The 26,352-nt window shown below is 38.4% G+C and overlaps 1 protein-coding gene and 1 non-coding gene across 2 annotated transcripts in view; one reads left to right on the plus strand and one right to left on the minus strand.

Moving 5' to 3' along the window:
* The window catches only part of CMYA5 (cardiomyopathy associated 5), a 106,755-nt gene that overhangs the window by 35,309 nt on the left and 45,094 nt on the right, over positions 1–26,352 (plus strand). The window contains exons 2-5 of the mRNA XM_060295934.1: positions 8,807–18,908; positions 21,851–21,946; positions 23,318–23,551; positions 25,152–25,174. Coding sequence (XP_060151917.1) covers positions 8,807–18,908; positions 21,851–21,946; positions 23,318–23,551; positions 25,152–25,174 — 10,455 coding nt within the window. The remainder of the gene's footprint in view (positions 1–8,806; positions 18,909–21,850; positions 21,947–23,317; positions 23,552–25,151; positions 25,175–26,352) is intronic.
* LOC115848617 (small nucleolar RNA SNORA72) lies at positions 5,003–5,131 on the minus strand. The gene has a single exon (XR_004037770.1). It is a non-coding gene; the product is annotated as a small nucleolar RNA SNORA72 (small nucleolar RNA).

Raw genomic sequence — 26,352 nt, forward strand, 5'->3', positions numbered from 1 at the left:
TCTGGTGACCAAAGGGGAGTGTGCTGCTGGGGCGTATAGTATGTTTCCTACTTAAGGCTAGTTCTCTAAGATTGGAAAATGAAATCAACATGCCATATACATAGAAATAAAAACAGAGAGTTAGGCAAAATGAAGTGACAGGGAATATGTTCTGAATGAAGGAACAAGATAAAACCCCAGAAGAAGAACTAAGTGAAGTGGAGATAAGCAGTCTATCTGACAAAGAGTTCAAGGTAATGATCATAATGATGTTGAAAGAACTTGGGATAAGAATGTATGAATACAGTGAGCAGTCAGTAGTTTCTAACAAAGAGTTAGAAAATGTAAAGGAAAACCAAACACAGCTGAAGAATATAATAATAATAATTGAAATAAAAAATACACTAGAAGGAATCAACAATAGCTTAGATGATACAGAGAGGCAGATCAGCAAACTGGAAGACAGAGTAGTGGAAATCAGTCAAGCTAAACAGGAGAAAAGAATTTTTAAAAATGCGGACAGTTTAAGAGACTTCTAGAGCAATATCAAACATACTAACATTCATATTTTAGGGGCCCCAGAAGGAGAGGAGAGAGAGAGAGAAAGGAGCAGAAAACATAATAGCTGAAAGCTTCCCTAACCAAGGAAGGGAAACAGAAGCAAAAAGGTCCAAGAAGCAGGGAGTGCCAAACAAAATCAACCTAAAGAGGACCACACCAAGACATGTTACAATTAAAATGGCAAAAATTAAAGAAAAAGAGAGAATACTAAAAGCAGCAAGGGAAAATGAACATGTTATGTACAAGAGAACTTTCATAAAGCTATCAGATGACTTTTCAGCAGAAACTCTTCAGGCCAGAAGGAGTAGCATGATATGTTTAAAGTGATAAAAGGAAAAGATGTACAACTAAGAATACTCCACCTGGCAAACTATCATTCAGATTTTAAGGAGAGATCAAGAGATTTACAGTCTAGCAAAAGCTAAAAGAGTTTAGCAACAAAAAACCCAGCTTTGCAAGAAACATTAAAGTGAATTTTCTGAGTGTACAAAACAGGCTATAAGTAGAAATGTGAAAATTACAAAAGGAAAAATTTCATTGGTAAAGGCATATATACAGGAAAGGTAGTAGATCAACCACTTATAAACCTAGTAGGAAGGTTATAAGACAAAAGTAGTAAAATCATCAATATTCACAATATGTAGTTAAGGGATACAAAAGATGCAAAAAAAGATATAAAATATGATGTAAAAAGCATTAAATGTGTGTATGGGGGAGGGGAGTAAAAATGCAAGATTGTTAAAATGTGATTGACCTTAAGAGATCAGCATCTTAAAATAATCATATATCCTCAACAAAATACTAGCAAACAAATTCAACCATACTTTAAAAGGATCATACACCATGATCAAGTGGGATTTATCCCAGGGGTGCAAGGATGGTTCAATATTCATAAATCAATCAGTATGATACACCACATTAACAAACTGAAGAATAAAAATCACATGATCATATCAATAGATGCAAAAAAAGCTTTTTACAAAATTCAGCATATATTTATGATTAAAAAAAAAACTCCCAGTAAAGTGGGTATAGAAAGAACATATCTCAACATAATAAAGGCTACATATGACAAGCCCTCAGCTAACATCATACTCAATAGTGAAAAGCTGAAAGCATTTCCTCTAAGGTCAGGAAGAAGACAAGGATGCCCACTCTCACCACTTTTATTCAACATAGTATTGGAAGCCCTAACCACAGCAATCAGATTAGAAAAAGAAATAAAAGGAATTCAAACTGGAAAGAAAGAAGTAAAACTGTCACTGTTTGCAGATGGTGTGATATTATACACAGAATATCCTCAAGATGCCACCAAAAACTAGTAGAACTCATCAGTGAATACAGTAAAAGTGCAGGACACAAAATTAATATACAGAAATCTATTGCTTTTCTATACATGAACAATGAACTATCAGAAAGAGAAATTGAGAAAACAATCCCATTTACAATTGCATCAAAAAGAATAAAATACCCAGGAATAAATCTAACTAAGGAAATGAAAGACCTGTACTCAGAAACCTATAATATGCTGATGAAAGAAATTGAGGACAACATAAACAGATGGAAAGACACACCGTGCCTATGAATTGGAAGAATTAATGTTGTTAAAATGACCATACTACTCAAGGCAACCTACAGATTCAATGTAATCCCTATCAAAATACCAATGGCATATTTCACAGAACTAGAAAAAATATTTCTAAAATTTGTGGGAACCATGAAAGACCCTGAATAGCCAAAGCAATCTTGAGAAAGAAGAACAAACCTGGAGGTATCACGTGCCCTGATTTCAAACTATATGACAAAGCTACAGTAATCAAAACAGCATGGTACTGGCACAAAAACAGACACACAGAGCAATGAAACAAAACAGAGAGCCCAGAAATAAACCCACACTTATATGGTCAATTAATCTATGATGCAGGAGACAAGAATATACAGTGAGGAAAAGACAGCCTCTTCAATAAATGGTGTTGGGAAAATGACAGCTACATGGAAAAAAATCTTATTGGACTACTTTCTTACACCATATACAAAAATAAACTCAAAATGGATTAAAGGATTAGATATAAGACCTGAAACCATAAATCTTCTAAAAGAAAACATAGGCAGTATGCTCTTTGACATTGATCTTAGCAATATTTTTTGATATGTTTCCTCAGGCAGAGGAAGCAAAAGCAAAAATAAACAAATGGGACTACATCAAACTAAAAAGCACAGCAAGAGAACTATCAACAAAATGAAAAGACTGCCTACTGAATGGGACAAGATATTTGCTAATGAAATACCTGATAAGAGGTTAATATCCAAAATATATAAAGAAATCACACAACTGAACATCAAAAACAACAACAACAAAAAACCATACAACTTACTTAAAAAATGGGCAGAGGATCTGAATAGGCACTTTTTCCAAAGAAGACATTCAAGTAGCCAACGGGCTCATGAAAAATGCTCAACATCACTCATCATCAGGAAAATGCAAATCAAAACCACAATGAGGTATCACCTCACACCTGTCAGAATGGCTAGTATCAAAAAGACAACAATCATAAGTGTTGGTGAGGATGTGGAGGAAAGGGAACGCTTATGTACTGTTGGTGGGAATGTAAATTGGTGCCACCACTATGGAAAACATTATGGAGGTTCCTCAAAAAATTAAAAATAGAATTATCATATGATCCAGCAATTCCACTCCATAAATCCAGCAATATTTATCTGAAGAAAATGAAACACGAATACAAAAAGATATCTGCACCCCTATGTTCATTACAGCATTATTTACAATAGCCAAGATATGGAATCAACCTACACACACACACATATGCACAATGGAATTTTACTCAGCCATAAAAAAGAATGAAATCTTGCCATTTGTGACAACATGCGTAGACCTAGAGGTTATTATGCTAAAGTGAAATAAGTCAGAGAAAGAAAACTACTGTATAATTTCACTTATATATGGAATCTAAAAAACAAAACACATGAACAAACAAGATAAAAACAGAGTTATAGACACAGAGAACAAAGAGGTCATTGCCAGAAGAGAGGGGAATGGAGAGAGGAGAGAAATAAGTGAGGGAGATTAAGAGGCACAAGCTTCTAGTTGCATAATAAATGAGTCAGAGGTATGAAATGTTCAGTGTGGAGAATATAGTCAGTGATGATATAATATCTTTATATGGTGACAGATGGTAACCAGAGTTACTATAGTGATCATTTTGAAATGTATAGAAATATTGAATCACCACGTTATGTACCAGGAACTAACATAGTGTTATAGGTCAGTTATACTTAAAAAACAAACAAACAAACAGACTTTTAGAGAAAGAGATCAGCTTTGTTGTTACCAGAGGCAAGGAGCGAGGGAATTGGATGGAGGTGGTCAAAAGGTACAAACTCCCAGTTATAAAATAAACAAGTACTAGGGATGTAATGTACAACATGATAAATATAATTAGCTTTATGAAAGTTCTTAGGTGAGTAAATCCTAAGCATTCTCATCACAAGGAAAAATGTTTTCTTTTCCTTTTATTTCATATCTATATGAAATGATGGATGTTAATTAAATTTATTGTAATCATTTCATGATGTATATAAGTCAAATTGTTAAGCTGTACACCTTAAACTTATACAGTGTTCTATGTCAATTATATCTGAGTAAACTTGGAATAAAAAGAAGTAAATAATTTCTGGGTCAGATAAGATATCACAATGGAAATTCAAAAATATTTTGAGATTAATAATAATAATGATGAAAATACTATATACCAACTTTTATGTGATGCATCAAAATCTTTGGTTAAAGAGAAATGCCTAGTCTTAAGTTATAGTAAAGGAGAAATATTAGAAACATTAGAAAGGGAGAAAGATAGAAATTAATGATATAAGAATCTATCTCAAGAAGGTAGAAAAATACTTGCTAACTAAACTCAAAGTTGAAAAAGCAAATAATAGAAAGCAGACATTTATGAAAAAGGAAACATCCATAAAGCCAAACTTTATTGAAAATATTACCAAATTATAATGTCTGTCAATTTTTATAAAGATGAAGAACATAAAAAGGAGACACAAATGACCAATATCAGAATTGAAAAAATGGATACAATTTTAGATCTTACAGAAACTTAAAAGATCCTGAAAGAATACTATGAACAAATTTAATCCAATGATTTTTTAAAATTTAGGTTAAATATGTCAATTCTTAGAAAAATACAACATATCCAAAGTGACACAAAAAGAAATTTCAGGTAGTCACATAACTATTAAATAAATTAAACTGCTAATTAAAACCTTACCATAGAGAAGACTACAGGTGCAGATGACTTCACCAGTAAAGTCTACCAAGCACTCAAGAGAGAAATAATACAATCTTCTACAAACTCTTCCAGAGAATAGTGAAGGAGAGAACACTTCCCAATTTGTTCTTTGAGGCAGCACAATGTTTTGTTTTTCTTTTTTGGTTTATCCTCAGCATTTACAAAACCAGACCTTGGGAAAGAACTAGGTCTGGGGACACATGCATGGTCTTAATATAGCAAATGTTTACCCTGCCCTGATTATTACAAGAGGCAGCACAATCTTGATACAAAAACCTGACAAGCACGTTGTAAGAAAGGATATTATAGGCCAATTATTCATGAACACAGGAGCAAAATTCCTAAACAAAATCCAGCTTTTTAATATAAAAAATATAATACCTCACAACCATGTTGAAGTCATTTCAGGAGTTCAGGGTTGGTTTGACATCTGGAAATCAATCGTAATTCACCACATTAACAGAATAAAGAATATGGTCAATTTTGCATAAAAATTGTATAATAAAATTTAGCATTCATTCATTATTAAAAATGTCTCTTAATAAATAGGAATAGAAGGAAATCAGATAAAGTTTATCCTGAAAAGGAAGAAGTCTTTGGCACTCAACTCGGTATCAGTCTGTTCTTTCCTGGATCTAACTCAAATCTACTGAACCTTCTCCTTGACCAATTCTGAAAGGAGGAAGTGAGCTCCCCAGGTCATCAAGAAGTGTTTCTTCTCACTCTCAGATAAATCTGCTTGGGAAGCCAAGTAATAATCAGAAGGTTGCTTTGTGAGAATCAGAGGAGAATGAATAAGATCATGTTCATAGCCAATATCCATTAATTATGGAAAATTGATGTATACATCTTTGCATAGATGAGAACATTTGTGTTCCTGAGTAAGAAACACTTCTGAATTCTAGGGAGATCATTGGTCTTCTATTAAGGAAAATGGTTTCTTTACACTGAGTGTAATTTGAATACTTGGGCTATGACTTTACACATGCTAATATAGTTATTCTCTGATTCCTGTTGGCTGTGTTTTTCTTCTATTCCTTTGCTCCCATCCAATAATCAAGATATCCCCAAATACTTTGGGTTTCTCAGTGAGCCAGACTGATTTATTCATGTGTACGTTTTTTTCATATCCTGTGACATTTTCCTGGAATGAGCTTCCCATCCTTACACCACCACCACTCTTCATCCATTTGGCAAACTCCTATTTCCTCTTCAGAATCCAGTGCAAGTGTCTTTCCTCTTGAGGTCTTCCCTTCTTTATGTTCTCACTGTATCTTGCCTATCTTCTGTAAATGAACTTACCACACTGTATTAAAATGTTTAGTTCTGTCTCCCTGTTAGATTTTGAATTTCTTGAGAGAAGATTCTGTGTCTTTATATTTGTATTCCTAGTATTTAAACTCAATAAAATTTTATTAAATGAAGAAATAAATGAGTGAATGAATAAGTAAATGATTGAGTGAACCCACCTCAGTAGGCCTCTATCTTTTTATGATCAACATTTGGGTATTCTGCTAAGCACTCATGAACTCATTCTAATGAGTAATGAAAACTTCTCTGGTTGAGTACATTGAATTTACAATCAGTAATTAACTTTGAATTATAATTGCTTTTGTAATACTACTACAATGATGGGCATTCGAAATGCTGACTTTTCAGTTGCATGCTATAACCTTAATTTTTAATTTCGTTCTGCCTTTGTTAAGTTAAACAGAAGGGAGAAGGGGTAGAAGGAATTGAAAATTTCAAGGAGTAAGTTTAATTAGATATGTAAAGGAGCCTGAAAAACATTAAAAATAAGATTCAGTTCAGAACCAAGATAAGGTATCAATTACTAATTAAGTTCAATACCAAAGCAAATAAGTGAGAGCAGAGTTACCAGGGAAATGGAGAAACCAGTTCTTCTCACCGCTTTCCAGCCATTTTCACTCACTGCATGTGTAGAAAATGAAATTGTTTTCAGCATCCTGGGGTAAACGGATGAGGATGCTTGCTACTGAAGACCAGTGGTCCAGGGGTTCTTTCTGCCCCAGGCTCGACTTGGTCATGGGTGAGATCTAAGGAGATCAGGATCTCAGCAGTCCATAAGCCCTTTGCGGATGACTACTGGGGAAACTCTGAAGTTTCAGAAAGGGGAGTTGAATGTACCTGCAAAGATTTATGGTCTTGGCTTTCAGCCTAACCTAACAAACTAAAAAGCGTTCAGGGTAAGCTAGAAAGGCAGGTACTAGTTAAGTTTCATAGCTAGGATTGTTTAGCCCAGTGATTTGCAACTCTGGATGCATAATGGAGTCACCTGGAAGCTCTTAAAACTTCCTACCCTAGTACGATTAAACTAGCGTCTCTGTGGGAAGGGGTATAGTGTGGCATCAGTATTTTTTAAAATCTCTCTACAGATGACTCTAAAATGTATCCAGAATTAAGGACCGCTAATATAAGCAGTGACTGATGATAAAAAAAATGATTGGTTAGGGACCTAAATTTTATCTCTGTATGTTTTTTAAAAGTGCCTTAATTGAATACTTAGTGGTTTTTTAGCATAGATTTTTGTTTGTGTTTTTATTGTTGTAGAAAAGTGTATAAGTCAGTCAATAGTTCTGTATTTATCTCAGTCTTGAACTTAAAGGCAAATATGCCTGCTGAATTGGTCAGGGATGGTAACACTGGAGGTTTTAAAACTAAGCCTTGAAGAGTAGATAGAATTTAAATATGCAGGAAAGGTAGATGAAGGTGGGGGATAAGAATTGTAAGTGGAAGAATGGCATGAGCACAGGGGAGGAGAAAGTGTAGGAAAATTCCAGGGAAGAGTGCTGCAGAGTCTGAGACAAAGGCCCAATGGCAATTGAAAGGGACAGCCAAAGCCAGCCATCTCTTGAGGGCATATGAGAGCAGTCCAAGGTGACCATCTTTCCAAACCTCTTTAGCCATTGAAAATGAACATGCCCAGGCTCCTTTGATCTCTAGTTCAAGGATTATATGGAGGACCTGATTACAGATCATGTTTTTTGAGTGTTAATTACATGCCAGGCACATTTTCTAAGCATTTCATGTGTATTAGCTAATTTAAACCTCACAGCAATCCCGTGAAGTAGGTTCTATTATGATTCCTGGTTTACAGATGAGTTAAATACAGCACAGTAGGCTGCTGGGTTTTTTTGTGATATCTCTATATTCACTACTTTCCCTTCATGGCCCTGACTCAGAGTTTCCGTGATATATTTACTGAACACAGAATTATCTAGTTAAAACAGAAATGTACCATGTAGGGATAGGGTGGAAGTGGGTACTTGGAAAGAAGGTCAGGTAGGGATCAGAGAGTTAAGTATTTTGAATTTATTTTTCTATAGATATAAGGAATTTACTGACGTTTTTGAGCAGGAAGTGGCATGATGAAAATTTTTAGTAAACTTGGTCTGGAAAGATAGGCAGGATGGATTGAGGGTGGGGGGAGGGCAGGAGGTAAACGTGATACTAGCTGACCAGTTAGGAAGCTAATGAAATAATCAAGGGGTGATGTGATAAAAAGCTAGGTCAAGGTAGTGATAGCAGTAACAGGGAAGGCACAGGTGCAAGGGCCATTATGAAGGTCCTGGTGAGTAGATAGTGAGCCTGAGGGACTGGGTGAGCCACAGGAGGTCTGGGGGCAATCCTGATAGGGGAAGGTAGGGAATTTCACTTTAGCTTTTTTTTGACTTTGCAGGATATTGATTTATTCCACCCTGGGATGTGTTATTGTATTTGGTATCCTGACTTCAATTTTTAAACTTTATTTTGTATACATCCTTATTTTTGATATGGATGGCACTATTCATCTGTGTGTTTTAATTTTACATTAATCCTTTACCTAGTAAGAGTAGGACATTGACCTTATTATTAGAATATGTAATTACTGTTATTTTTATTATTAATATATGTAGAATTATTAATAATATCATTATTTACTCTAGGTTATCAGACCAGAATGAAGAGGGCAAGACCAAGCAGAAGTGTATCATATCTGACCCCTCCTTTTCCATGGTAACAGTTCAACGGGAAGATAGTGGAATAACCTGGGAGACCAATTCAAGTAGGTCTTCCACTCCTTGGGCCTTGGAAGAAAGTCAGACCTCTGGTGTGTGTAGTCTGGAAGGGTCGACTCTGAAGTCTCCTCCAGGGAATGTTTCCTTTATTGTGGATGAAGTTAAAAAAGTTCGGAAAAGAAAGCCTAAGTCAAAGCATGGCTCACCATCATTGCGTCGGAAAGGCAACAAAAAAAGAAATTCTTTTGAATCCCAAGATGTTCCAGCAAACAAAACAAATAATCCTTTAATTTCAGAAAGCCAGGAACTAAAGACCCAGAAAAAGAATTCATCTACTGGCATTTACGATAAGATGAGAAACAAGAAGACCACCTCAAATACACCTCCTATCACTGGAGCGATATACAAAGAACACAAACCGTTAGTGTTAAGGCCAGTTTACATAGGAACAGTACAATATAAAATTAAGATGTTTAATTCTGTTAAAGAAGAATTAATTCCTTTACAATTTTATGGAACATTGCCAAAGGGTTATGTAATTAAAGAAATACATTATAGGAAGGGGAAAGATGCGTCCATTAGTCTAGAGCCAGATTTGGGCAATCATGATTCTAATGTAGTTTCCAAAACAGGCAAATCAGTAGCCCAAAGCATAGACGATGATGAAGTAAAAGAGCTTGCTGCACCCTGGAGAGGTGCAGTTTCCAAAGGATCAAAGTCCCTGACCTCATTCAGTCATGAAGATCTAAAGAAAATTTACGCTGATTCTCCCTTAAGGGCTGCATCTACTACCAAGCACACACCTTCCTCTTATACAAGTAATGACACAGCAGAACAAGAAACACAGCTCAGCGCTCCACAGTCAGTGCCACAGCTGCCAGCTGATGAAGCAAAACCCCGTGAGATAGAGCCTTCCTCTCTTACACCCAATACATCTGCACCTGCGTTCCTGGAAACAGCAAAGGAAGAATCTGAGGCTGATTCACAAGAAATGGTAACTGCAGAGCATGACTCTTCAGTCTCACTGCCGTTAGTGGACGAGGTAAAGAGGGAAGACGTATCTTCTGCTGACCATTCCATTTCACTGGAGTCAGAGAAGGGTTCTCTGGAAACACTTTCACCAGGTCTGACAGCCTCTATCCAGGAAGATTTTGGCCCAGAGAGAGAAGAACTGGATCTGACTTCACCAGAAAGGGCAAAACCAGTCTCTGAACGACAGAACCCTCCTCATCTCGCTGTCAAAGGAGAGAAGGATGAAAACATGCCCGAGACATCCATTTCTCTTTCTGAACCTCTAGTGTTAGAGGAACCAGAGAAAGAAGAAATAGAAACGCCTCTACCAATATCTGCTACCCCTGAACCTGAAGATTCTAATTTAGTGGAAGAAGAGATCATAGAACTTGATTACCCAGAAAGTCCATCAGTTTCTGAGGAGCCCTTCCCACCACGCTTGGCCCCTGAAGTGGAGCAGAAAGAAGACGAGACCATTCTGCCATTACTGACGACATCAACACCTGAACATGTCACCTTATCTGAGGAAGAAAGAGAGGAAAATGAGTCTGTTTCTACTGATTCTGCTTTCATATCGGAGTATTCAGTCACACAGGATTTGAACTATGAACGAGAGAAGCAAGAAGTTGAGCCAGTTTCTTCACCTAATGTAAAACCTGTATCTGAACATGCAGTTTTGTCAGAAGAGGAGAATGATGAATGTGAGCCTTATTCCCCAGCTTCAACCTCTACATCTGTCTCACCATCCACAACTGAGAAGACTCCTGAATGCCAGTCCCCACTGTTTTCAACAGCTACAGCAGAGCACGTGGTCCTGTCCAGAGAAGAGGCTTCAGAAAATGGGCATTACACACCACATTCCACATCTGCTTCTGAATATTCAATTCCCTCACAGGCAACAAAAGAGTCACCAAAGAAAACAACTGACCATAAGTTCCCATTAACATCAAAAGGTGTGTCTGAGCCCCTGATTCCGTCAGAAGAAGAGAAGGAAGACACTAGGCTGTATTCCCCAGAGGTGGCCTCTGTATCTGAACATTCTCTCTCGCCATACACAGCTGAGGGGACTTCTGAATGCCAGTCACCACTGCTTTCAACTGCTACATCTGAACACATGGTCCTATCAGAAGAAGAGAACCTAGGAAATGAGCATTTCACACCAGATTTAACACTGACCTCCCAATATGCAGTCCCGCCAAATGTAACACAGGAATCCCCAAAGAAAATAATTGGTGATGTCTCCCTGTTGAAATCAAAAGGTATTTCTGAGCACAAGACTCTGTTAGAAGAAGAGAAGGAGGACACCAGATTCTATCCCCCAGAGGTGGCCTCTGTATCTGAATGCTCTCTGCCACCATACACAACTGAGGGGACTCCTGAATGCCAGGCCCCACCACTTTCAGCCACCCCATCTGAACATGTGGTCCTCTCAGAAGAAGAGACAGTAGAGATGGAGTGGTACACACCCTCTTCCACCTCTGCGTCTGAATTTTCAGTACCGCCATATGCAACACTGGAGTCACAGGAGGAAGCAATTGTCCACAGATCCCCTTTAAATCTAAAAGATGCCTCCTCACCCATGAATTTCTCAGAAGAAGAGCAAGAAGACATTGGACCTTTTTCTCCAGACTCTGCATTTGTGTCAGAATTCTCATTTCCATCCTATGGAACTCAGGAGACAGAGAAAAGAGAATTTGAGTGTGATTCTCCAATATGTTTAACATCACCATCTGAACACACGATTTTGTCAGATGAAGACACCGAAGAAGCTGAACTTTTTTCTCCAGATTCAGCATCACAAGCTTCCATCCCACCATATAGGATCCCAGAAACAAATAAGGAGGAAACTGAGCCTGATTCACTGTTAACTGCAATGGCTGTGTCAGGATATTCCTGCTTCTCAGAAGCAGATGAGGAAGAAATTGCACCAACTGCTACACCTGTACCTGAGCATCTAAGTTCATCACAGAAGCAAAGAACTGAAACTTCTCCTTTGGTGTCTGCACCTGAAGACTTGAGTTGGCTCCCTTCAACAAATGAGGGAGAGATTAAACCAGATGCTCAGACAACATCAACAACTGTATCTGAATACCTCATTATGGCACAGAAGCAGAGAACTGGAGCATATTTAGAACCTGAGTCTGAAGACTTGATTCCGCCATGTTTAACCAGTGATTCAGAGAAGGGAGAAATTAAGACTAGTTCATCACTAGCTGCAACACCTGCACAATTGTCCATGGTAAAGGAAGAAACCAAACCTGTTTTGCCTGTATCTCAGTGTTCAGTTTCACCTGATTCAGTCCATGCAATTAAGAAAGAACAAGAACCCAAAACATCACTCACTCCAAAATCTGCAGATGAACAGATGGCTTTGTTAAAAGTTAAAAGTAAGGAAGAAATTGTGCCTGATTCTCAAGAAGCTATAGCACATGTATTACAGGATCAAGAAATGGAACCTCAGCCTCCAAATGTTCCAGAGTCTGGGATGAAAGATTCAGTTCTACCTGACTTGGTAGATGAGCCAAAGAAGGATGTCAAACCCAATTTAACTGTGACATCTGAACTAGAACAGAGAAGGTTGTCAGAGAATGAGCCTGAAGTAATAAAGCCATATTCACCTCTAAAGGAAACATCTTTATCTGGACCTGAGATTTGTGTTGCAGAAGTGCAACATGATTCTAAAATAACTGGTACACCTAGAGTGCTGCATTCAGCGTCACCAGGAGTGGAAAAGGAAGTTGAGCATGCACCACCCATATCAGAATTTTCAGCTTTGTCAGAAGACATAAAGAAAGAAATTGAACCCAGTTCTTCAATAACCATGACATCTGTAACAAAGCATGATTCAAGCTTAACCAAATTAGCAAAAGAAGAAATCCCAACAGATTTATCTCTTCCCACCCCTACAGAATATCCAGTCTTAACAAAAGTAGGAAAGAGTGAATTAGGAATTGGTTTGCCGCTTCAGATGGTAACATCTGTAGATAAGCATTCACTTCTCAAAGAAGAAGACAATGTAGCAATTAAAGCTAGTTCTTCTCCCGCTGAAACTGCTGCATCCCAACATCCGGCTTGGTCAGAAATAGGGAAAGAAATTAAATTTGATTTACCTGCAAGCATATCCTCTATACCAGAGCATTCTGTTTTGTCAAAGGTAGAAACTGAAGACATTAAACCTGGGTTGGCAGTAACCAAAACATTGTCTTCTCAGCATTCAGATATATCAAAGGAAGCAAGGGTGGAAAACAAACAAGATCTTCCATTTTCTACAGTCTTCGACTCTGAATATTTGGATGTGTCACAGAAAAAAAATTCTATTTCTGCCTCAGAGATGTCAGGGCCTGACCATGTGCTTTCGCTCAACCTAGGTGGTGAGATAAAGAAAACAGAAACTGAACTTCCTTCCTCACAGAACGTGTCACCTGCACTCAAATATATAGTTACAAAAGGCAAAAATGAGCAAACAGCAAGTTCTTTTCCTGAGTTAGAATATTTAGCATCAGAAGATTTAGCTTCAACATTACCAACCCTCTGTGGTGATAAGAGCAAACAGGCAATGGAGACACCTTCTGTAGTTCAGGGAGATTTCCTGTCAGAAAATCAAGATCTTGCTCTGGCACAGCTGTCTTTGGAACCTGAGAAGGAAGACAAGCCACATCAAGTATCAGAATTACCAAATTCTGGCTCTGAATTCACTGGTGGTTTAGGTAGGCAAAGTGAATCCATAGATACAAAACAAATAAAATCTCCCATAACTGAAACAGGGGATTCTGCCTTAGAAAAGGGCCTAGCTGAACTTAGAAGCAGAGGAGAAGGAAAAGAAGAAAACAGGGGACTTCATGTGTCAACTACAGTGCCTGAAATTTCAGAGGTTTCATCATGCCTTAGGGAGGAACCTCAGATTCAAGAAATTAAAGCTTTCTCTCCTAAGGTAGTTAGCTTAGGATCAAGGGAAGCATTTACCTCTCTAGTTGAAGGAGACAACCCAGAAGAACTTCAGCCACACACTTTTTCTTTAAAAGGATTATCAGGAGAGTTGAACCATTCAGTTGACTTTAAAAAAGAAGGAAAACAAGAAATAAGCCTGTTACTGCCAACAGGAAATTTGAAGGCACAAGTGACAGATAATACTGTAACTAAATTAAATGAAGAAACTGACCAACCAAATTCATTTCATGTACCCCAGAGTATAACAGAGCCATCAAAGATTGCTTCTTCTGACCTCCCTGTGGAAGAAGAGAAGCCTGAAAAAGAACTTCATTCAGACCAAGCTGTTAAATTACCTGACGTAAACAGATCTTTTGCAGATAAACAAGATATGGGTATTAAACAATTTTTGTCTATGAAAGAAAATTTGTCTTTGGAAGAATCAAAATCATTTATGATAACTGAGCCTACAGATGTCAAAGAAACACACATGAAAGAGGCCCTTATTTCTCCAAAGGATGAAAATTGGATGCTGAAAAAGCCAGAGAGAGACTTGGCAAGTCACCATGAAGAAAGAGTCCCTGGATCTGTGCCGTTGGGTTCCTCTGGTACCAGTGATCTGATGACAGGGCAGCTCAAGCCTGCTCTGTCAGAGAAAGACCACGCAACTGAAATCAGAAGGCAAATTCTGCCACATTCTGCAGAAGAATCTCACTTATCATTACAAGAACCAGTGTCTACTCTCGATACCTCTAGTGGTAACATAGAGACCTTAGCAACTAAAACTTATTCTTCTGAAGAAATAAAGCTGGCCCCCAAACCAAAATCTTTAGTTCCAGCTGGAAATGTGGAGAGAAATGAAGCAGAAGGGAAGCAGACCTTTTCTTTAGTGGGAAGTGAAAGTTTGGTATCGGAGAAAGCAAACACAGAATTTTCCAGGCCTTGCAAAGAAGACAGTTGGGAAGAAATCAAAACACCATCTGAAAGAATCTTCCAGAAACCAGTGTCTGGCCCATCAACAGAAGAGGTCAAATCAGAAACTCTTCCCTCTCTTGCCAAAGCAGCCCATTTCCTGGCAGAAGAGGCAGAACTTGCACTGGGCAATGAAAAAGAAGCACACAGGCGTATATCTCCCTTACCTGGAGAAGAATCAAAAGTGGTTCAGTCAGAGGTTGTAGATGATGCTGAGAGAGGGAAACCAGCATCTGAAGTGAAAACGCCCACACAAATAAAACCCCTCTCCTCAACCCAAGAAAATGAAGAACCTCAACCCCCAGGGTCACCTGAGGTCATACAAAAGCCGCCCAAGCAGCAGAAGGCAGTGGAGCCAGGCCTCTCTGAGGAAAAGGGAAAGAAAGGAATTTCATCTTTCACATCGTGGTTGTCCAGTTTATTTTTACAGTCAAGCACTCCAGATAACACAGTTGCTGAAAAAGAAGATTTAGAAGCTCAGCCAAGCCCATCTGTAGAAAAAGCAGTGACTGTGATAGAGCCTAGAGGTCCTGCTCCAGCTGACGTTCATGCAAATGAGAAGCCAGCGGATCATCTGTTGCTAGAGGCCAAACCTGAAACTGCTGCAGAATCCACAGGTTCTTTAGTTAAATCTGGTGAAGGTCAAGACTTTAAAGAAAAACACACATTGTTATCAAATGTAGAAGTTTTGCCACAGCCAAAATCCAACTTTGAGGCATCTAGTGAAGATTATGGGAAGAAAGAAGTCCTAGACTATTCAGAGGAAATGGACCTAAACTCAGTAGTTACTTCTGCTGATGGTGAGGGACATCTTAGAATTCAATCTTATTCTCCCATGGCTGAGAAATCCATTATGGAAGAAGCCAAAAATGCTGCTTGTCTTCATATCACTGATGGTAAAAGACCCCAGATGCCAGAAATCTCCCCTCCATCTAAATGGAATATTTCTATCCTTAAAGAAGAGCCAGGAAGTGATCAAAAAGAAAAATCACTCTTTTTATTTGATGCAATAGATAAGGTGCCACAACAGCCCAAATCAGCTTCATCTAGCTTTGCAAGTAAAAATATCACAGAGGAATCAGAGGAGCTGCAGTCAATAATTTTGCCAGTAGAAGAATCTAAAGACAGTTTAATTGATCTTGGTGAAGACAGACTAGAGAAAGAGATGCCAAAACCTACTTCCTTGAAAATTTCTGAAGAGGAAATAAAACTCAGATCTGTTAGCCCAACTGAGGAGAAAGGTAACTTGGGAATGAGATCATATTCCTTGGAAGAAAAGAAGGTGGTGGCAGAAAAACAAGAAACGGTGGCCCCATTAGAGCTTAGAGGTAATAATGAAATAGGGAAGGCACAAATTACACACGGATCTAGCCCTATTAAATTGGAAGAACCAAAAGCTGCTACTGCGCTGCAGCAAGTCTATCAAAATGATGACCACAAAGAAAGATACAAAATTATTGAGGAGGGTAAAGGAGAAGAAAAAGAAGAGCCGTCACATGCATTTTTAGAAGGAAAAGAGCAGCAGGAAATTCAGCCTTATTCCATGAATATAGCCAGGCATATGCCTGAAGAGTCAGATATCTCTTTCAGTCATTCTTTGGGTGAAACTCAACCATTTTCATTAGTTAAAACTACAGAAATTACTGAAAAATCAGAAACCATGATCTCAGAGGCTCACCCAGAAATCAGGGAAACAAAGGCAGTAGGAACCCAACCACATCCATTAGAAGAACGTAAAGTTTTGGTGGAGAAAACCAGGACTTTCCTTCCAGTAGATCTTCCTTATCGTGATGAAATAAATGATCACTCTTTACCGAAGGAAGGAAATCTGGTATTGGACAAGTCAAGCAGGGATGTGGTAAGTCACAATGAAGAAAAGGGACAGGTCACAGCGTCAGAGCTGCCAAAAGGTGGCTCAGTAGATACCACAAAAGAAAGTAAACAAAGATCTCCATCTAAAGAATCTGAAAGGATTTTAGATCCATGGTCAGAATTGACTCCAGAGAGGCATATGGTCCATACTATTCAAACATCTCAAGATCAAGCATCTGAAATGTCTGAACAATCTGTTCTTGTTTCAAAGCACCACTTGGAAGCTGTGGAAGACGCCCATGTAAATGAACCACGCTCTTCAGTGAGCAGCAACTATGCTCAATTTATAACTAATGCAACAACAATCAGTATTGATGAGATGATTTCCAAGGAGCCTGAAGACACATATGTAAGAGATGAAGAATTTACAGTGACTAGTAAGCCAGCTGGACTTTCAGAAGAGCAAAAGAGTGCCTTCAGTATCATTTCTGAAGGTTGTGAGATATTGAACATTCATGCTCCTGCATTTATTTCTTCAGTTGATGAGGAAGAAAGTGAACAAATCCAAGATAAGTTAGAATATTTGGAAGAGAAGGCCTCCTTTAAGCCTGTACCCTTCCATGATGAGAGTGAGGCAGTTGCTTGCTATAAAACATTACAGAGTAAGTTAGAAGATTCTGATAAAAAAGTTACACCATCGAAAGAAGACCAAAAAAAGGAAACTCATACAACCAAAGAGGAGATATCCACAGATTCAGAAACTGGTGATTTAGCCTTTAATCAGCCTGAAATTCCCAGTGAAGAGGATTATTTTGAAAAATATACATTGATTGATTATAACATCTCCCCAGACCCAGAAAAACAGAGAACTCCATGGAAATTAAATGTTGAAGGAGAGCTGTCAAAGGAAGTTCCAGGAGAAGCTGTCTCTCTCCCAGAACGTTCAGAGGAAAGTGCCCTAGAATATGAATATGAATTGGTGAAATTAGATGAAAGTTTTTATGGACTAGAAAAGGACTACAGCAAATTATCTGGCCCAGAGACCCAAAAGTCTTCGGTTATCCAAAAATCAGCTGACAGAGATGCTCCAAAGAGCATAAATAGAGATGTGGACTCAAAGTCACCTGGGATGCCTTTATTTGATGAAGAGGAAGGAGTTTTGTCACGAACCCAGATATTTCCTACCACTGCTAAAGCCATTAATCCTGAACTTCTGGAGGAGCCACCCGCACTGGCATTTTTATATAAAGATCTGTATGAAGAAGCAGTTGGAGAGAAAAAGGAAGAAGGGGAGACAGCTTCTGAAGGTGACAGTGTGAATTCTGAAGCATCATTTCCAAGCAGAAATTCTGACACTGATGATGGAACAGGAATATATTTTGAGAAGTACATACTCAAAGATGACATTCTCCATGACACATCTGTAACTGAAAAGGACCAAGGCCAAGGTCTAGAAGAAAAGCCAGTTGGTAAGGATGATTCATACCAATCAATAATTGAAGAAGGGGAAATTTGGGGGAGGTTTGAAACTATTTGCGGGGAGGAGAGTCTGGAAGAGAAACAGAAAGCAGCTTACAGGGAAGGAGAATCAGTAGGCCACGTGGAGGCTCTTGACAGTGTAGCTATGCAGAGGAAAGCTTCCATCACCGAGGAAGTCAGAGTGGTTACCCAGAGGGTAAGCTATGCGGTTCCATTTGAAGACACTCATCATGTCCTGGAGAGAGTAGATGAAATGAGCAGCCAGACTAATGAAGCAGCAAATGCAAATCCAGAGGTCAGTCTGAATGTCCCAGTACAAGTGTCCTTCCCAGAGGAAGAATTTGCATCTGGTGCAACTTGTGTTCAAGAAACACTGCAAGAAGAACCTCAAATAATGGTTCCCCCTGAGCTGAGTGAAGACCGGCTCTGCAGTAGCCCTGTTCAGGATGAGTATGAATTTGCTGAATCCCTGAATTACGAAGTGGTTACTCAAGACATTTTATCAGAAGAACTGTATTCAGAATCCACCCCTGAAGATGTGTTATCTCATGGAAAGGAATCCTCTGAACATGTCAGTGAAAATGAATTTGTGAGTGAGGTGGAACAAAGTAAGTCTGCTGAACAGGAAGAGTTGGACAGAGAGATGACAGAACAAGACCAGTTATCATCAGAGTTGGTAACCGAGAAGGAACAAAAGGAATTGAAAAAGTCCCAGATTGACACATATTGCCACACATGTAAAAGCCCAATTTCTGCTGTTGACAAGCTGTTTGGTACCCACAAAGACCATGAGGTTTCAACGCTTGATACAGCTATAAGTGCTATAAAGGTAAATAGATTTTAAAGCATACAAGTGTGTAATCATACATAGATGTTTAATTGACTTTCTCATTTTCTCAATTTTAAAAAATGACCAATATTTGATACACTCATCTTTAGGCATAATAGTCTGAAAAAAACTAAGCATATTTCCCTGGTTATTTAGTTAAGATCACTTTGACAAACATTTATTGGGTACATAGTATGTGCCAGGTATTTTTCTAGACTCTGGAGATACCAGGTTAAATAACATGGGGCATTGCCTTTGAGAGATCTTATGACAGTAGCCCTTAACATTATCTTAAAAAGGCAAATAATTTTAAATTTAAAAATATGCACTTGAGCATAAAGCACAATTTATTTTCTGTTATCTACAATATCATCCTTTAAAAATACACGTTTACATTATATTAAGCTATTTTATTGCAAGTTTTATAAAATACTCAAGACAGTAAGACATTTTAAATTTTGGTTTTCTCCACATTTCTTCTTTATTTATAAAATTGATGTTAGAAATGGAAAACTTTTGCATTCCTTCTGGCTATGTCTATAGACTCCCAATGTTAGAAAGTTAGTCGCAACATATATCCTTATGTATGTGATTATAAGTATTCTACTCCCTCAGAGATACTATTGGAAATCAAACATTTAGTCTTTAAGATTCTCATCTACCTTTCAGTAGCCTTCTAACTGGAATCTCCACCCTTACCTCATCAATGTATTCTCCATATAGTAGCCAGAATCATCTAAAATTGCAAGTAATAGCAAGAATTGAGCACTTACTGTGGACCAGGCAATGTGTTAAGGTCTTTGTATACAAGATATCTTTTAATCCATATGACAACCCTGTCATTGTCATCGATTTGCAGATAATGACATGGGCTCAGATAGTTTAAGTCCAAGGTCATAGAAGACAGCACTAGGACTAGTACCCAGGTCTGTCTGATGCTAGAGCTCATGCCCTTGACTGTGTATCCATGTTGCTCTGCTTAGTGCCTTCCTAATGGTAGCAATTTTCAATATGATTATTCAGTTAGGTCACTGATAAATGATTGTCAGGCTCATTTTGATTCAGTAGGAAAACATATTAGAATCTTGGCTTTTTTTTTTTTTCCTGGAAAAGTAATCCTTCTCAACTGATATGATATTGGTTTTATATCTCCAGGGTGAAATTTTGTTGAAACTTTACCCGGTCAAGTTTGGGGTAGGGCATGGGTCAATTTCTTTTTGGAATCTCAGGCATTGGGATGCATCAACACCAGTGAAATATGCCCCATTCTTTGATGATGCTTGGTTTTGTTAACTAACAACTACTGGGTACTGTCAGTAGAAAGAAGACTAGATTTTCTTTAGCTTTCTTATTTATATTTTGTTTATCTCCATGAGTTTTAGAAATTAAAAAAATAATTCTAAGTACTGTTAATTTAAAACAAATTTCAAAAGCAGGGAGATATGATGTCTCCTGCTTTAAAACCATTTTAAAGTTTTTTTCTGGACCTTCTCCATATAGTATGAAGAGAAAGTGGAAAACAAATTGACTAAGCCAGAGACTTGCTTCGTTCATTAAATCAACTGTGAAGATTGAGTTGGTTGGCACATTTTAAAAATTAAATTTAAAAAATTGTCACTTGAGAATTCTCTAGCATCTTGTGAGTAGGCTATTTGTGATTATTCAGGAACTGATGGCTGCATTTGTAGATTATCCAGGTCCTGGCTTCTCCCCACCACTCCATCCCCTCTGTGGTGCCTTATCTTTTATCTGTCATTTGTTTTCTTCCTTCACTCTCTCCCTTCCTTCTTTCTCAATATTTATTGACCTTCCATTCCATGTCAAGAACTGTGCTAATCATAGAGAATGAAAACAAAACAAAAATAAAGGAAGATAGACTTGTAGCTCCCCCAGATCATACAGCATTATGGGAGCACAGTGTTCTGAGACAGGAACCCTCTGGGAGTAAATGAAATGGTGGAGGGAGACTGGGAAGGATAGGAAAGATGTCACAAAAGGGTGAAGCTTGGGTGAGCCTTAAGTAAGATAGAGTTCTTCTAGTAAACAAGGGCAGAGAGGACATTCTAGAGAAAGGGAATGCCATATAAAAAGGCACATTAGGTGGGAAAGAGTCCAAGGAAAGGTGGGGCTTGTGTGATTGGAGCCTGGGGGCTTGTGGAGAAGAGGCAGGGGCTAGAGAGGGAAGCAGAGACCAGATCCTGAAGGGACTTTTCTCAGTGTAATTTCTCCATCATTCTGTGGATAGTGAATCAGGCAGACGGAAGCTCTTTTATTGTGTTGTTACTTGTTAAGTTTCACAGGATAGATTGCAGCTAGTTTTATAACTAATAGGTACCATCTTCCCCCATCACCCATACATTTTCTAGTTGGCTGTCACTCCTTGAGAGTATTTTAACCCTTTGAGGGTCATTAGAACCTTAAGGTCTCTGTAGTAGATAGTTTTCATCATTTGGTATACTAGACATTCGGCCTGGTGACACTCTGTTCACCTTCTCAGGATCAGGTGGGGCAGGAACACCTGAAACCATTGGTGCGAATGTGAGAAGTCTACTCAGATATGTTGGACCAGTTCAGAAAAAAGTCTGCCATCTTAGAGGAATGACAATATATAAAAATCAAGGCCTAATTAAGGAGGAAGAATTCAATTCATAGTTTACTAAAACAAGTATGCTTTGAACTCACCAGCTTACCAAGAAGTCCTTCCTCTTGCATAAGAAAATAAACTATTGCTGTCACTCACAAACCTCCTAATTGTTTATCATACATTACCTATAGTCAATTTAGATGAAGCAGCAAGGAAAAGTTAAAGATTGATTTGTTAGTGAACATGATATAGTGGCTCTCTACCAAACATACTAAATTTATAAGAAAATTGGAATTCACTGCTTGAAGTTCTTTTCTCAAATCTCATATACTAAGGATATCTTAATTCTTTTCTTCAGGTTCAATTAGCAGACTTTCTAGAAGATTTACAAGAGAAATCCTTGAGGATTGAAGCCTTTGTTAGTGAGATAGAATCCTTTTTTAATACCATTGAGGTAGGTTACCTTATCCTTTTTACTTTAACTTGGTCTGCTCATGACATCACAAATAAATGATTCTAAGCTAAAAGGACCTGAATTGGGGTTTGTGTGTGCATATGTGGTTTGCCATTGTTGGTTTTCTTCCATTAAAAGTAAAGTCCTTAAGTCTTCCCTCTGTTTCATCAGTGAGACTACTTTCTAAGGATAAATGACTTGCCCTTAAAAACACATGCACATTTATCAGGCACTTACTATGATAGGGCAACTGCTTTACATGCTTTATCCAATTTCATCCTTACAGTAACCATATGAAATAGGAGCTATTATTATTATTATTGCCCCCATTTTATAGATAAGAAACTGAGACTTAGAGTGAAATATATTAACCAAGGTCATAGTAAGTTTATAGTAAGTTGAGAGCCAAGATTTGAATTCAGGTCTGAGTTCTGACTTGCCCTACCATCCTGCTTTTCACTGGGTTAGCTCTGCAGAGGTGCTCTAAAGCACTGCCCAGTATTTCATGCCCAGGACAGATGAGTGCCTCTCATGGTACCACTGTCTTCGATGAGTTCATGCTGACCCTGCTCCCTCTGCAGTGAAAGAAGGGGGTAGCAGTGCTCCATCCATATACAATCACAGCCCAGGCATCCTTACTTGTCAGTCAGGACTGGTAGAGGGCCCCTGTGGAAGGCTGGTGCACAGTTTCCCCATCACTCGGGTGACTCCTCATCCCAGTTTGCTTGTGAGAGGTCTGCTTAATTCCTGTTGTAGATCAGTTAACACCTGTTGATTATTTTTAGTGTTATTGCCCCTACCCCTCACTGCCATCAAAGTGTTCCTTTTAGACAGTAAGTAATATGATCACCTTATCACTAGCCCTCTAAGCATCTGAGTTTGTCCAGACGGGCAATAAAGTTTCTCCTGCTCTGGCGGAAGCTACCCCTTCCCTGGAGAGCATTTATGAATGTAGCACCCTGTCCAATACCCTGGCTGTGCCCTGCCTCACACTATGATTTTAGTGGAGTGGTGAAAATGGCACTAAACCTTCTCTGCTACCTGATCTTCATTCACCGTGATGCCACTTTCAAATTTTATCATGTGGGAATGCAGGTAGGCAATACTTCCCTACAAACATTTTTATGTGTGTTTCATTAACTAAATCCTTCTTGACAGTTCTCTTACAGTGAATTCTGTTGCAAAGCTAACTATGGCAAAGGGGGTTGGTGGGCTGGAGATTTAGACTCTGCATGTAATCTGTTATTCTCTTACCAGGATGCCAGAGGTTAATTATTTTAAAGGCTAGTATTTCTCTTAAAACACACACACAAACACACACACACGCACTTCTTGTTTCATTCAGAAGGGTTTTTTTGTTTGTTTTTAAAGGAAAACTGTAGTAAAAATGAGAAAAGCCTAGAAGAACAGAATGAGGAAATGATGAAAAAGGTTTTAGCGCAGTATGATGAGAAAGTCCAGAGCTTTGAGGAAGTGAAGAAAAAGAAGATGGAGTTCCTACATGACCAGATGGTCCACTTTCTGCAGAGCATGGACACTGCCAAGGACACCCTGGAGACCATCGTGAGAGAAGTCGAGGAGCTTGATGAGACCGTTTTCTTGACTGTAAGCACCAATTCAAACAGGTCCAGACACCTTGAACCCACTCTGACCCAAGTTTACTTTAAAAAAACTCATCTTTTACTATTCCCTAAGATGATTTATATCTCTATGTGGGGTTTATATAATTCTCATTTAAAAGTTATTAGGGCATGCCTCATGCCTATTGAAAAGGCCCAGCCAATCCTTAAAGCCGTAACACCCAGATCCAGTTGAAGGACACATGGAAGCCAGGCCGCAGCATCATCTTTCTGCTCTGTCACAATGGATTGGTCACCTTCTAAGAGGGAGGGAAAGCAGCCTAAAAACTTTATTCATGCCATGATCCCTGGGTGCTGGCCTCATCTTCCAGTGCTTCTCCCCCTCCACTCCTACTCCCTAATCTGAAATGACCTCTCATAGGGACCATTGCCTCTGAACCTTACCAAGTGGAGAGTAACATTTTGGTACACTTTCAGCATGCAAAAGGATGACATGATACCTCTCTCAGGTACCATGTTGATCTTTTTACAAGGGTCTTCCTGGTGATCAGATTCCTTAATTCAAGCAAGTACCTTGTGGACAGAGTCCCTTGGGTGCTCCTCAAATTACTCACAGAGACAGCTCTTTGCTCTCCTAATTCCCTAGAACCTTCAGTAGAATACTGGTTCTCCATGGAGTCAGGATTAACCAGGAGTGATGGAGATGTTTTCCCTGAAGGCAATCATAAACCTGATGGTCAAACGAGAAAAGCACCATTTTATGATGAGTGGGAACCTCCCTTTCAAAGCTCCGCAATCCTCCCAGCCTTCTACTAAAGACTGGAGATAGAACAAGGCCAAATGGGGCAATGTTAGGCTTTTGATTTGCCTTTGGGGATGCCTCCATCCAGTGCAAATTTGGGTGAGGTGGACATGGCAGCCTCAAAGGAGGATGAAAATCATTCAGTTGCTTTATGCTTAATTAAGGCAAAGCTTTAGCATTTTAAAATTAAACACCTCCTTGGAAGTCTAGCACTAATAAAGTGCTTTGTGTTTCCTAAGAACCTTACCTTGGTTTGATAAGAATATTTTCTCCTCTCCAGAAGAACAAGCTGCAGAAAAGGAAGCATGTTATTCCTCCTTATAAAAGTAATATATATCCATTTCAGAAAATTTGGAAAGTACAGAAAAGCACAGAGAAGGTATCACCCAGAGATAACTACTGATTACATTTTGCTTTATCTCCACATTGAACGAATTTAAGTCACTTTCCTTGCTTCAGAGAATTCTATTCTGGAAGCTAAGCCATTTATTAATGAATAGAGAGAAGCAGAGCAGAAGCAACTATTGCTGGCCTTGCTGATGGTAGAGAGTAAAACTAAAGCCCCCTCCATCCCAGACCCTGTCCGCCACCCCTTCTGAGCACTAATTTCTTTGCTGCCTGGAATGAAGCCCCCCAGAGGAAACAGCCTCAAAGGTAGCTGAGGAGTAATGACTTTTAGAACATACGTGATCTTAATGCTTGAGGTTGGTTTTCCTTTTGGTTGTTAATTAGTTTCTCTCTCTCTCTCTCCCCTCCCCCCTCCCTTCTTCCCTCCCTCCTTCCCTCCCTTCTCCTCTCTCAATCTCTCTCATTCCCCCATAAGTCGTTTGAGGAAATCAATGAAAGGTATAGAAAATGTGGCACAAAGTAGTGGCGACTGAGACTAGCATGACTGTATGCTTTATTTTAATATTTTGATGCTTTATAGAAAATGAGCTGCCAGTTAAAAAATGCATACATTTAGTGAGCTCCTGGATTTGCACTTTTATTATAGATACAGTGCTTTTGAAAGCTAAATGATAGCTTTTGAAAGGAAATTGCATGTGCTTTAGTTAAATAACAATTATCATAATGTAGATTTTTAACTGCTTCGTTGAAATGTATTCTGTATTTCCAGCCTAATCTAGACTAGGCTATCTTTCCTGTCACTGCATACAGAACATTTTGTAGACACTTAGACTTTCTGGTTAAATATGAGTATTTGAAAGAATCATTCATATCTGCCTTGAGCAATTTGATGATTTATGTAACCTTAAGGGAATGTTCTCTCACTTTCTCTTCAGAAGACAGGCATGAATTTATCTTCTTTTTCTGCTCAGCTCACCTAAATGAATGTTCCTCTTTTGATTTTGTTTTGTTTTTGTTGTTGTTTTTTAACACTCAATCTAAGAGAAGTTCTTCATTCATTTAAAAGGCAAAACACTCAACAAGAAATCAGGAAATGTTGTCTATAAAAACACATAGCAGATCTATGTTTATCGTCTGAAGCATCTGATAGTGAAGTGCTCATACTGATATGACACGTTTTCCCTTCTGCCTCATAGCCAGGCCTGAGGGCTTTCCTCCTGTTAGAACCTAATTTTTTTTTTTTAGATCATTTTTACCCCTTTAATGTAAATTTCTAAAATTGTAAATATTATCTTCAGTTCATTTCATTCAATGCCAAATTGTGAAATAGCATAAAGTAAAATCAGAAATTTGTATTTGTGATATATTAAAATATAGAAAGATGGGTTTGGATTAGAAACCTGATTTTTTAGATACTGAAAACTGTACAGATGAATCTTATTTATCTTTAAAAAAATATGTTCAACAGAATATTGTCAAGATGCTTTAATAGTTTGTATATTAATATTGGCATTAATCAATAAGGGTTTTATTATAGTGGCTCTGTTATAAATAGAATTATTCAGGGAGCTTTAAAAATTGCTGATGCCTCTATCTTATCTCATGAGATTCTGGCTTAACTGATGTGGGGTGTGGCCAGGGTATTTTTAAAGCTTGCTAGGTGATTTCAGAGCACA

Source organism: Globicephala melas, chromosome 3, assembly GCF_963455315.2.
Source record: "Globicephala melas chromosome 3, mGloMel1.2, whole genome shotgun sequence".
In the NCBI taxonomy this organism is placed as follows: domain Eukaryota; kingdom Metazoa; phylum Chordata; class Mammalia; order Artiodactyla; family Delphinidae; genus Globicephala; species Globicephala melas.